The following is an 11150-nucleotide window of genomic DNA, read 5'->3' as shown; positions in this document are numbered from 1 at the left end:
TTCCATGAACAAAACCACCCTGATTTTCCATGATCAAATCAGGTAAGATTTGTCTAAGCCTATTACACATCACCTTAGTAACACACTTATACAGTGTGTTACAGCAAGAAATGGGTCTAAAATCACTCACTGTATTAGGACATTTAATCTTAGGAATAAGAGTGATCACTGTGTGATTAAGCTCTTTCAAAAGCTTCCTTTGCTGTAGAACATCTAAAACAGCAGCCACCACTTCATCACCAACAATACTCCAGGAATCTTTAAAGAAAAAGGTACCAAAACCATCTGGACCTGGAGCTTTAACCCCAGGAATAGAGAACAAAGCCTTCCTTACTTCATCTGCAGTGTATGGACCATTCAGAATTGCTCTATGTTGATCATTTATGAGAGGACCTAGCTGGACCACTTGACTGAGAACTGCTTTCCTATTGGTCTGAGTAGTACCCAATAAGGAAGTATAATACTCCAAGAAAGCCATAGACACCTCAGTAGAATCTTCTTTCCAATTGCCATGCATATCATGAATACTATAAATCTGATTCAGAGTTCTTCTCTGTCTGATGCTCTGGTGAAAAAGAGCAGTGTTTTCATCACCTGCTTTGAGCCAGTCCATCTTTGCTTTTTGTCTCAAAAAATCCAAATATGCCTGATGTTTTAATCTATATTCACTGATAGCCTGTAGTTCCAGATCAGCCAAAGTTACATCAGAAGGATTCAGATGCATAGCCTGTTGAGCTGCATTCATATCTTAAATGCCTTAATATCTGCAGCCTGAATATCAGAGAAACCCACTCTATTCAGATCCTTCAAAGCACCCTTAACTTGCTTCAATTTGTTAACAACCACATACATCTTTGTGCCATGAAATTGCTTGTTCCATTGATGCTGAATGATAGAGAGAAAATCAGGAGAACTCTTCCACATAGTGAAATATTTAAAAGGCTTCTTTCCCCCTCCAGTTCTAGGATAAACAGTAAGCAAACCAGGGGAATGATCAAAAGTGCCCTCATTCATAAAACAAACCTCAGCTGTGGGAAATTGAGTTTGCCAATTAGAATTTGCCATAATTCTGTCAAGCTTTGAAAATACTCTGGCAGCACCTTGCTGTTTATTGTTCCAAGTGTAATAATTCCCCACACTCTTAATATCTTCCATTCCACAGAAATGCATACATTGACATATATCCACAATCTCAGCATTCCTAACAGGAGCCCCGATCTTCTCTTCAGTGGTCATTACACAATTAAAATCACCACACATAATCCAAGCATCCTGAGTGTATAAAGCTTTGAGATCACTCCAAAGATCCAATCTCTTATGACTTTCATTGAAGGCATAGATGAAAGTACAATAAAAACTAGAAGAACCACCCACTGGCTTAACCAGACAGTGAATAAGCTGGCTTGTAACTTGTAGAATAGTCACAACAAAACTGCTAGGATTCCAAGCAAGCACAATCCTACCCCCATCATGATAACTGCTATTACTAGTGAAACACCAATTCAAAAATACTTTTTGGTAAAGATTCCCAAGATTAGGAACCTTCACCTTATGCTCCAGAAGTCCTACTAGCCCCACATAGTGTTTGTGAATGAATTGCTTCACTACACCTTGCTTATGAGCTAAATTAAGACTCCTGACATTCCAAGTTACAATTCTATCCATAAGAGTGGGAGGAGTTCCCTCCTCCTAGCTCACCTGCCCCATCTTCAATGTCCAACTCCACTACTACATGTTCAACTTCACCAATTTCCTCTTCATTTAACAAATGAAAAGTGTTTTTCAAGTGTGTTGGTGCTGCAATTGAGTTTCTCACCCTGATAGGCCTAAGAGCTTGTTGAAAACCCTCTTGATCAACTGCAGGAGCTTGCACCATTGGTTTCACTGGCTGCATTGAGTGTTTCTGCACCCAAACTTTCCTATTACCTTGCCTACATTCAGCATCTTGGTGTCCCACCATCTTACACACCCCACACTGACTAGGTTTCCATTCATACTTTATGTCTACCTTAATCAATTCACCATGTTCATCCATGAAAGAAACTTGATCAGGCAAACTGTGAGTAATAGGCATGTCCACTAAAACCCTAGCAAAGTGAAACTTATCCCTATTAGTAGTGGCAGAATCTCTTTTCACAGGTTTCCCTATTTGATTCACAATTTTGAAGAGTGCCTTTTCCCCCCAATATTTGATATTAAGTTTTAATTGGATCCATATAGGAACAGACCTAATCTCCTCCTTCTCCATGTCCATATCTACACTCCATGGCTTCATGATCAATGGTTTACCATCAAAGAAAAAGTGTCCTGTTAACACCTTATCCCTCATGTCCATGGTGTGAAATCGAACTAGGAACATCCCTTTTTTTCACCATGACTACCTTATCAAGCTTGTGATTCTTCCATATTCGTCTAACAAAACCCTCCATAACATGAGCAGGTGGATTAGCACCAACAACATAGCACAAAATAGCAGAATTCCAGAATTCTATTTCTTCCTGAATGTCATCCAAATCAATCTGAATAGGGTCTAGATTTTCAACCGATTTATTCGAAACTGATTTATCAGATATGCTACCAACTTCATCATTATTATGCACAGATATCTCATCCAATTGCTGCAAAATAGGGACAGAAATTGTACCTACATCCATGTTTGCTCTGTTTTGACGCACCAACTCAGAAGAATGGTGAATCTGCTGCATCCACTCATTGAATGAGTGTCGCACCTCTGATCTCAGTTGAAGATGTTGCACACTTGATTTCGGAGTGAGAATTTCATTCTCCATTCCAAAATCCAGTGCCTCCACGCCTAATAGTTCCTCAATCGGACGCGTTCTGAGAGCATGCGAATCCGATGAAGGTCCACGAGGCTTCGTCGTCACATTTCCATGAGAATTATGCTTGCTACCTTGCCCTTTGCCCCCAGTTTTTCGTGCCATGGCAACGGAGCACGATAAGGCTATCGTGCACCGAGAGAAAGCTTGGGGAGAAAGAAAAGGTTTCTAACTATCCTCATACATTTCAAAAATAAGAAACATAACTTATTTTAGTTAAATCGATAATATAATTTAAAATCAATATTTTATAAAATCATAAATTTTATAAGTAATGAATTTTATAAATAACGAGTTTTAATATAAATAACGGATTTTAAATAAAATTATACTTTCGGAATTTAACGAAAATGTTATTATTAATCGAATTTTCAATCGAAATACATATATATTTTATAATTGATTTTCAAGTAAATAATATTAAAAATTCCGTTTTTGTTAATTCAGGCTAAGTAATTTATTTTAGTAAAATCGATATTTGATAATTAAACCTGAAAATAAAATCAATTTATTAGTAAATAATTATATCATAAAAACTATTAAAACATAAATATTGCTAAATTTAAAATCTGAAAATTCAGATTGGTCTTACCAAAGGCCCAAATGGTTAGTTGGCCCAATTTAATAGGGGTTTGAGGAAAATAAAACAAGGCCAAAGAATCTGATTTTTATTTTGTTTGGTTTTGGTTGAGGCACGAGCAAAGAAAAACAGAGAAGGAAGAGAGGAGAGGAGGAGGGAGGAAGAGAGGAAGAGGGCGTGGAGGCTGGCTGGGCTGGGCTTTGCCGGGGATTTCGACGGCAATGGTGGAGGTGGTTTAGCGGCGGCGGAGCAGTTAAGGGGATGGGGGGGGTGGTAATTTGCGAAACAGGGGAGGGGAAGGTGCGAGGGAGAGGGGGAGACGCAGGGTGGTTCTGGGCGGTGATTTGGTGGATGAGGTTGTTGATGGTGGTCGGAGGAGTAGAGTGGTGTTGGTGGTGTGGTGGTTGTGGTGGTGGCGTGGGGCGAAAGAGGAGAAAGAAAGAAGGAGGCAGGGGACGCGAGAGGAGGAGAGAGCAGGGGAGGGAGTTGTGGTGGTGGCGTGGTGGTGTTCGGTGGTTCTGGGTGGTCGGGAGGTGCGGGGTGGTGGAGTGGTGGTGAGGATGGTGGTGCGCGGTGGCTGCCGGAGGTGGTGGTGGTGGTGGTTGGTCCGAATCAGGGAACAAAAAGAGGAGAAGAATTGAAATTGAATTTGGTTTTTTTGAGATTGAAATTGAAATTGTGTTTTGTTTGTTGTTGAAATTTCTCCTTAATTTCTGAATTTGTAAGTAGGTATACTTGGGGTCCAAGGGTTGAATTTTGACTGAATTGAGGGAAGGAAGGAAGATTTGTCTTCCTGGTTTGTGCGTGGGGAGCAAGAAAATAAAGCTGACATTTTCAATTTTTTTTTTTTTTTTTTATAATAAATTCACAATATTTGGCAAAAATTCAGAATTTGTAATAAAATGTTTAATTAAAATAATTCCTTAAAAATAAATAAATTATCGTTAACGAAAATAAATAATTTCAGTTTATAAATTTATCGTTTAAAATAATTCGTAAAAACGATTAAAATAACGAAATTCGATTATTCGTAATTTAATTAAAACGAAATTAAGTTAATAAATATTTTCAATTTTAATAAATCGAATTTAAAAATTTCGGGGTATTACAGGTGGTGTTTTGGTGGAGGTGTTGGTCAAAGATGGTCAACGTGTTAGTTAAGTTGGTTGGATGAAGAAGAGTTTAGGGGTTAGCATGATTCCTTGGGGTAGGGTGAAGAATCAGAGTAGAGGGAAATGGGGGAATCACAAGGGTAAAGGGAATGATTGAATTGGTATATTAAACAACAACAAAGGGAATCAAGGTAGTTGATTGCCTTTCTCTTTGTTGAAACCCCCCAACCAAACGCCCCTACGCATTTTGAGTTAACTTTTAATCCGGTGTACAATATTTATTGTACTCCCATTGTAAATAAGAATTTGCGATAAACATTCAGCTTTGTTTACTTGTTTGGACCAATTTATGGAAAAAACGGAGCGTGTGCACGCCACAATTACAATTGCTCCCTTCCTTAAGTTTAAGCTCGTGGAAAGCACAAGCACACTGATCATCCCCCTTTTTCTTTTATGGGTTCAGTTCATCTTCCCATAAGCAGACAACAACAAACACCTATACAATTTTATGTATTTTCTCACTTATTTCGCTAAATCCTGCTGTAATCAAATACCCAAATATCATAAACCCTAATTTGGTTTAGTTTGAAGCAGAATAATTAGGAATTTGTCACTACTAAATTATGGATCAAACTCTTGATCGATCCCAAAGCTCACAGCTTGATTCCAGGTTTGTTACTTTCTATTTCTTACAGTTTTTATATAAAGATTGATGCTTTTTATTTGCTTATCTGCGGAATTTGAGATTTGGGTCACAATTTGTTTGTATTTCTTTTTGTTATCTTGATTTTGATGAATCTGAAAATAGGGTTGTTTTGATTGTTATGACTTAGTTTAAAGAACTGCATTGAAGTTGTGGAAACTGTGGTTTAGTTGAGCTATAAAGTGAAGAAGTATGGAAATTTTTGGAGAAAGTGTAAAGTTGTTGAAGAACTGTAATAGTGAGTGGCATGATCATATGTTGTTCTATCATATATTGAGTGATTGACACATTTTATCATTCATAAGGTTGAAAACATTTGCAGGAGAGGAGGAAGTTGTCATTTAGGCTATGTTCTGTTCGATTTATTTTGACTTATTTCAGACAAAATAAGTTCAGTTAAGTTCAGATATTGGCCTATTGGGATTAGGGGGGATGAGAGGGAGATTGAATTCCCAATCCAACCAAAGTGAAACTTATGGCTATATTTGATAGGGTGTAAAATGTTTTCATGGAAAACGATTTTTGCTTTTTCAATCGTTTTAAGTTGTTTGGGTTAGCAAGGGATGGAAAACCATTTTCCATAACTCCCTCAAAGTTGAAAAAATATTTTCCATTTGAGAAGAAGGGAAACCACTTTTCCCTTTCCTCCTTAGCTCCTTAGTTCCATCTTCCTTCTTCCCATCAATCTTCACGCATATTCTCTCATTTTTTTTCTCTATTAATTTTCTTGTAAGGAACCAAACAAAGGAAAGTTAGTTTGGAATCGTATTTTTCCTTGAAAAAAAAATTTCCATGGAAAATCATTTTTCTCTGGAAACGTTTTGCGCCAAACTAAAGGGGGCCTTAGATTAGCAAAGAAAAGAAATGGTTTATGTTCTTCATTTTGCCTTTTTGTTTCATAGACAAAGGCCAGAAGCAGAAGTGAATGACCCCGTCGCTGTACGAAAGGTTCAGAAGGCAGATCGGGAAAAATTGAGGAGGGATCGGTTAAATGACCACTTTCAAGAGCTTGGAAGTGCTATAGGTAAACCATCTATATATCCTTTTGTGCACACTTCTCTAATTCCTTGCGCGCTGCATGTGTTGCCTCCAGCCATCATCTTTATGGTATTAGATAGTCTGTTTCTTGCACAACTTGTGGATTTTGTCTGATGATGATTGATAAGTCTGCGTGATACAGTAAAATATCATATGACTAAGAAGTGCATACTAGATTTTCAAATAGCTGAAAGCGAATTAAAACTCTGCGATTGATGAAAAGTAGGGTTTGTTGAAGTAGCAGTTTCATGTAGATGTTTGAGGTTGAAACTTCGCTTAGATCACATCGCCAGCATCTAGATCACATCTACAGTCGTTAGTTTTGTTAAGCAAGCTTTTAAGAAATATTGTTGTTGAACCCAAATTTCTCCCATATATATCCAGATCCAGATCGGCCTAAGAATGATAAGGCAACAATCCTGACAGATACGATCCAAATATTAAGAGATTTGACTGCTGAGGTCAACAAACTGAAAGCTGAATCCAATACACTCTCAGAGGAATCACATGAGGTGACATTCTTTCTACTTTAAAGACTGTGAGATCATCCAAGTGCATTTCTGATAGGGTTGATTGCAACAGCTGACCCAGGAGAAAAATGAGCTCAGAGAAGAGAAGTCATCCCTAAAATCAGACATTGAGAATCTCAATGCTCAGTATCAACAGAGACTCAGGGTTGTTTACCCTTGGGGTGCATCTGTTGAACCTTCCGTTGTTATGGGCCCACCTTACTCATATCCGCTTCCAATGCCTTACCCTTTCTTTGGAAGCCAAAATGCTAGTACAATTCCTAGCTCTCATCCAGCTTTTATGCCATACCCGACAACCCCAAATCCAAATGTTGAACAACAACCCATTCAGCCTGCAACCACTTATGTAATGAGCAAACCAGATTCTCGAAGCAAAGGTTTAGACAGCGGAAAAAAAGCCAGACATCTTGAGAGAACCGACGATTCCAGTGATGTAGCAACAGAGCTGGAACTGAAGACACCCGGTTGTGGGCGACAGCAGGTTAGTTGAATCAGTGCTTAGGTTTGCCCCACTGTTTAAGTTGTATGGGAAAATGCATGACTAGTTACCAAAAACTCAAAAAGAATAATGCCTGAATGGATTTTTCATGTTTATGCAGAATTCATTGTGCAAGCAATCAAAAAAGAAGGAAAAAAGTGCTGCAGATGGAGATTCTTCAAGCAAAGTTTCCTCCTGTCAAGGACCTCAAGAGAGTTCTTCCAATAGTGTAAGTCACATTCCAAAAATATGACAAGTGAAGCAGTTGCAGATATCCCTTTCTCTTTATTAGCTACGCAACATTCAATTATGTATAAACAAGCTAGGGATAGAACAACAGGCAAGTAAACATGTACTTCCTGTTGCACGTACATGTGTTATCATAGTTAGGTCCTGAAACTCCTGACTTAGATCAATCTGGTGCTGTGTCAAGGCTTGTTTGACAGAAATGATGGCTCACCATTACTTCGTCTGTAAATGTGAAATAGGGCCCTTAACCAGCATCTTGTTAATGTAAATTTCAAATTTAATACATACGTAGTTTTCATGATTCATCGTGGGAATGCGTGCCTATATACTTGATAAGCGATTTTTGTGTCGTTAACAAGACCTCTTAATCAAACAATACTTTTAGAATACGGATTTTTCATGAAATGCCCCCGAGGTTTGCCTTAATGCACCAAATACCCCTAAACTTTCCAGAATGCACCAAATACCCCCGAGGTTTTAAAAAATAACACAAAATACCCTTAATGAGCATTTTCCGTCCATTCCGTTAAGTCTCCGTTAGCGTGAATTTACTTTTTTGCCCTTTCTCAACCATTTTCTCTACTAATCCTAATATTAACACTTAATTATATCAATTAAAACTAAAAAAATTTAATTAACTATTATTTTTTAAAAAAATCAAAACTTTGGGCTTTCTTTCACTTATACTACTCTCTTCTTTCACGCCATCAATCATCAATTCATCATCATTATCATCTTCTTTTTCTTCTCTTCCGCCACCATTAATTGCTTCGTTGTAGGCTAAGATGATGATTTGGAAGCCAACATTGCTCCCCCCTTTCTGCCTGGAACGAAGCCCACCTCTCGATCTCCTTCCTTGGTGCACCACCGGGAAACAATCCACCCATAGCCACCGCGATTGTTGGGCGGTGGTGGCTATGGGTGGACTGCATACGTACGACGAAAAACATGGCTGAGAGGAGAGAGGGTAGTGGCGGTGGAGCTTGGCTGGGAGCCTGAGAGGAGAGAGAAAAGAACACCCAGCTACCACCGTCCATGTTCCTTCTTCCCTCTGCCATGGAAATCGCCGCCCAGCTACCAAAACAACGCCATTGCCCTTCCTTGTCTCTCCTCTTTCTCCCAAAACCCAGAAAAAATTCACCCAGAAAAAGACCCAAAAATCCAAAAAACACACAAAATTATCAACAATCACACAAAATCGATAAAGCAAGCACGAATTTTGTCAAAGAAACAAACAGATCGTATACATTTCCGTCAATTAGCGATGAAAACTTCCAAATTCGAGAAATTAACGCTTAATATCTGGGAAGTCGGCAGGTGTTTGAACAACAAAATAGAAAGGTACACCTCCATTAATGGGTCCAATTTTCCATATGAACTTATGTAGGTTTTGGGTGTTGGATTAATTATATACTTCTCCACTAATCATTCATTTTTGGAGGGGAGTAGAAGTTGAGTTTCTTGGCGAATTGCGGGTGTTGGAATTGTGAAGGTGGCGAATAGAAGGGAAGAAGAAGGGTTAATTGATTTTATTTTTTTGGGGATAATTGATTTATTTTGGGGTTAATTGATTTTTTTTTTGGGGGGTTAATTGCTTTAATTAAGGGTTAAAATTTAATGTTAACGGAGACATAACGGAATGGACGGGAAATGCTCATTAAGGGTATTTTGTGTTATTTTTTCAAACCTCGGGGGTATTTGGTGCATTCTGGAAAGTTTAGGGGTATTTGGTGCATTAAGTCAAACCTCAGGGGCATTTCATGAAAAATCCGTTTAGAATACCTACCCTACACACTATATTGATTATAATGGTAAGATTCGGGATCGTCCCAAGAGAATGGAGGATCGAGCTTAACAAACAAATGATACGAGCTAGCTTAGAAGAGAAAGGAGAATAGTTTCATTAACGAGCTAACAAACTAAAACAAAGATGATCAAGAAAGAAGGAACTAAGGGATTGGGGTTTGACATGGATTCATTGGGAAAGGACGAAGGATACACATGCTTGATAATGCAAAGACTTGACACAAGAGGGGCCAAACCACACAAATAACGTTCAACACCTTTCGGCTAGAAGCATAATCCCTCTAATCTCATTAGCAAGCTTTCACTTCACCACAAGATAGGAGAGGCTCAAAGGAACAACAAGCTAACCCCAATTGCTTTAACTAATCCTCAATATCTTGACAAACTAGCAACAAGCACTCCAATTAACCAACTAGCTTAGCATTTGCAACTACTAACCTAACAAGACATGAAATTCAATCCATCAAATTATTTAATCACATAATTAGCATGTTTCCCCATCTATTTTCCCCAATTACTAGCCCAAATCTACACTCCTACCCCCTAGTAATAAACTACTCACTAGCCATATCTAGGGCTTCACAAATCACAACCATAAATCATTTCCCAAATTGCTTTATCAATGTAATCAAAAGTAATATCAACAACTAAGAGATTTGAATCAAAGCTATACATCAAAACATTCAACAAAACTAGAATGAAATCCACCAAATCTATCTTCACTAGCCAAGGAAGTAACAAAGAAACTAAAGTGAGCAATTGCATAATGTCTATAAAAGTGAGGTTGAATCATGCTAATGAATCAAAAACGAAATCAAAATCAATCAAACATGTTTTTGGATTTTTCTCAATATTATGAATATAAACAAAACTAAGTAGGACAAACAAAATAGAAGAGGGAAGTAGAGAAATAAGGAAGAAAAAGATAAGGAAGAAGTAATTTACTAAGAAGCTTTAAATATTTTGAATCCTTGAATCAAGGAGTAAAATAAAGCTAAATTAGTGTTTCTCTCTCTAAAACCTCAAAAAAAAATTGAAAATTGGAATCCCCTAAAAGATGGGAAATAAAAACTATATATAGTGTTTCCTGAAAAGGAAAAAATAAAACTAAAATAAAGGCCTTCGGGAGAACCTTGCGGGTACACGGTTGTTGGTGCGAGCGCACATAAGTGGGTAGGCAAGGGCACACATAAGTATGTGTGGGCGCATGGATGAATGTGAGAAAAAACACAGAATTCTTTCAAAGCAATCGTGCGTGCGCACGGAAAGGCGTGCGGGCGCGCGCCTCTGAGGTGCAGAGGCGTTGGTGGCGGACTGGCAAAAGGTGTGTGGGCGCACGACCATGCTTTGGTTGAATCTGAAATTAGCCCAAGGGGAACCGTGCGGGCGCACGGCTTCCTCGTGCGGGCGCACAACTCTGGAACATCGAATTTGCCTACAAACAAAATGTTTTGTAATTGTGATTATGTGATGATGCGGGCGCATTGAATGCCTTACCTATATTTGTTTTTCAAACTAAGATAAAAGGCTCGACAGTAAAAATTATGACGATTGAATCTAATAACTAAAATTAGAACTAAAATCAGAATTTGAAGCAAGAATTCAGAATAAAACTAAATAAAAAGAATGAGAAAACAAGAGCCAAATGCGGCATAAATGTTGCTCATCAATACTCGCCTGATAACAATTGTTTGTTCGGCTCCACTTCTTGCTCTACTCTCTCCTCATTATCCCTCCTTTCTTCCCTATCTAATATGAAATCTACCAGAGATTAGATTCAATGCGTACGGGAAGTGGAGTACAGGTAGGACCGTAGG

The 11150-nt window shown here is 38.3% G+C and overlaps 2 protein-coding genes across 2 annotated transcripts; one reads left to right on the top strand and one right to left on the bottom strand.

Moving 5' to 3' along the window:
* Positions 1-741: 741 nt before the first annotated feature.
* Positions 742-2275, bottom strand: LOC130469785 (uncharacterized). The gene is made up of 2 exons (XM_056839258.1): positions 1699-2275; positions 742-1565 (listed from the first exon to the last, which is right to left on the bottom strand). The coding sequence occupies exons 1-2, from the start codon at positions 2273-2275 to the stop codon at positions 742-744; spliced, it is 1401 nt and encodes a 466-aa protein (XP_056695236.1).
* A 2623-nt stretch (positions 2276-4898) lies between these two features.
* On the top strand, positions 4899-7832 carry LOC110779188 (transcription factor bHLH121). Its single transcript, XM_021983723.2, has 5 exons — positions 4899-5199; positions 6135-6256; positions 6655-6782; positions 6853-7281; positions 7400-7832. The coding sequence occupies exons 1-5, from the start codon at positions 5153-5155 to the stop codon at positions 7529-7531; spliced, it is 858 nt and encodes a 285-aa protein (XP_021839415.1). The 5' UTR covers positions 4899-5152; the 3' UTR covers positions 7532-7832.
* The last annotated feature ends 3318 nt before the right edge of the window (positions 7833-11150 follow it).

This window comes from Spinacia oleracea, chromosome 3 (assembly GCF_020520425.1).
Source record: "Spinacia oleracea cultivar Varoflay chromosome 3, BTI_SOV_V1, whole genome shotgun sequence".
Taxonomy (NCBI): domain Eukaryota; kingdom Viridiplantae; phylum Streptophyta; class Magnoliopsida; order Caryophyllales; family Amaranthaceae; genus Spinacia; species Spinacia oleracea.
This window is presented reverse-complemented; position numbering and strand designations above follow the sequence as displayed.

Coding starts and splice junctions, on each gene's coding strand:
- LOC130469785 (XM_056839258.1), bottom strand. CDS start 2,275: ATGAAGCCATGGAGTGTAGATATGGACATGGAGAAGGAGGAGATTAGG. Junction 1,566..1,698: donor GGACATTGAAGATGGGGCAG/GTGAGCTAGGAG, acceptor TGGGGCTAGTAG/GACTTCTGGAGCATAAGGTG.
- LOC110779188 (XM_021983723.2), top strand. CDS start 5,153: ATGGATCAAACTCTTGATCGATCCCAAAGCTCACAGCTTGATTCCAG. Junction 6,257..6,654: donor AGAGCTTGGAAGTGCTATAG/GTAAACCATCTA, acceptor ATATATATCCAG/ATCCAGATCGGCCTAAGAAT. Junction 7,282..7,399: donor CCGGTTGTGGGCGACAGCAG/GTTAGTTGAATC, acceptor ATGTTTATGCAG/AATTCATTGTGCAAGCAATC.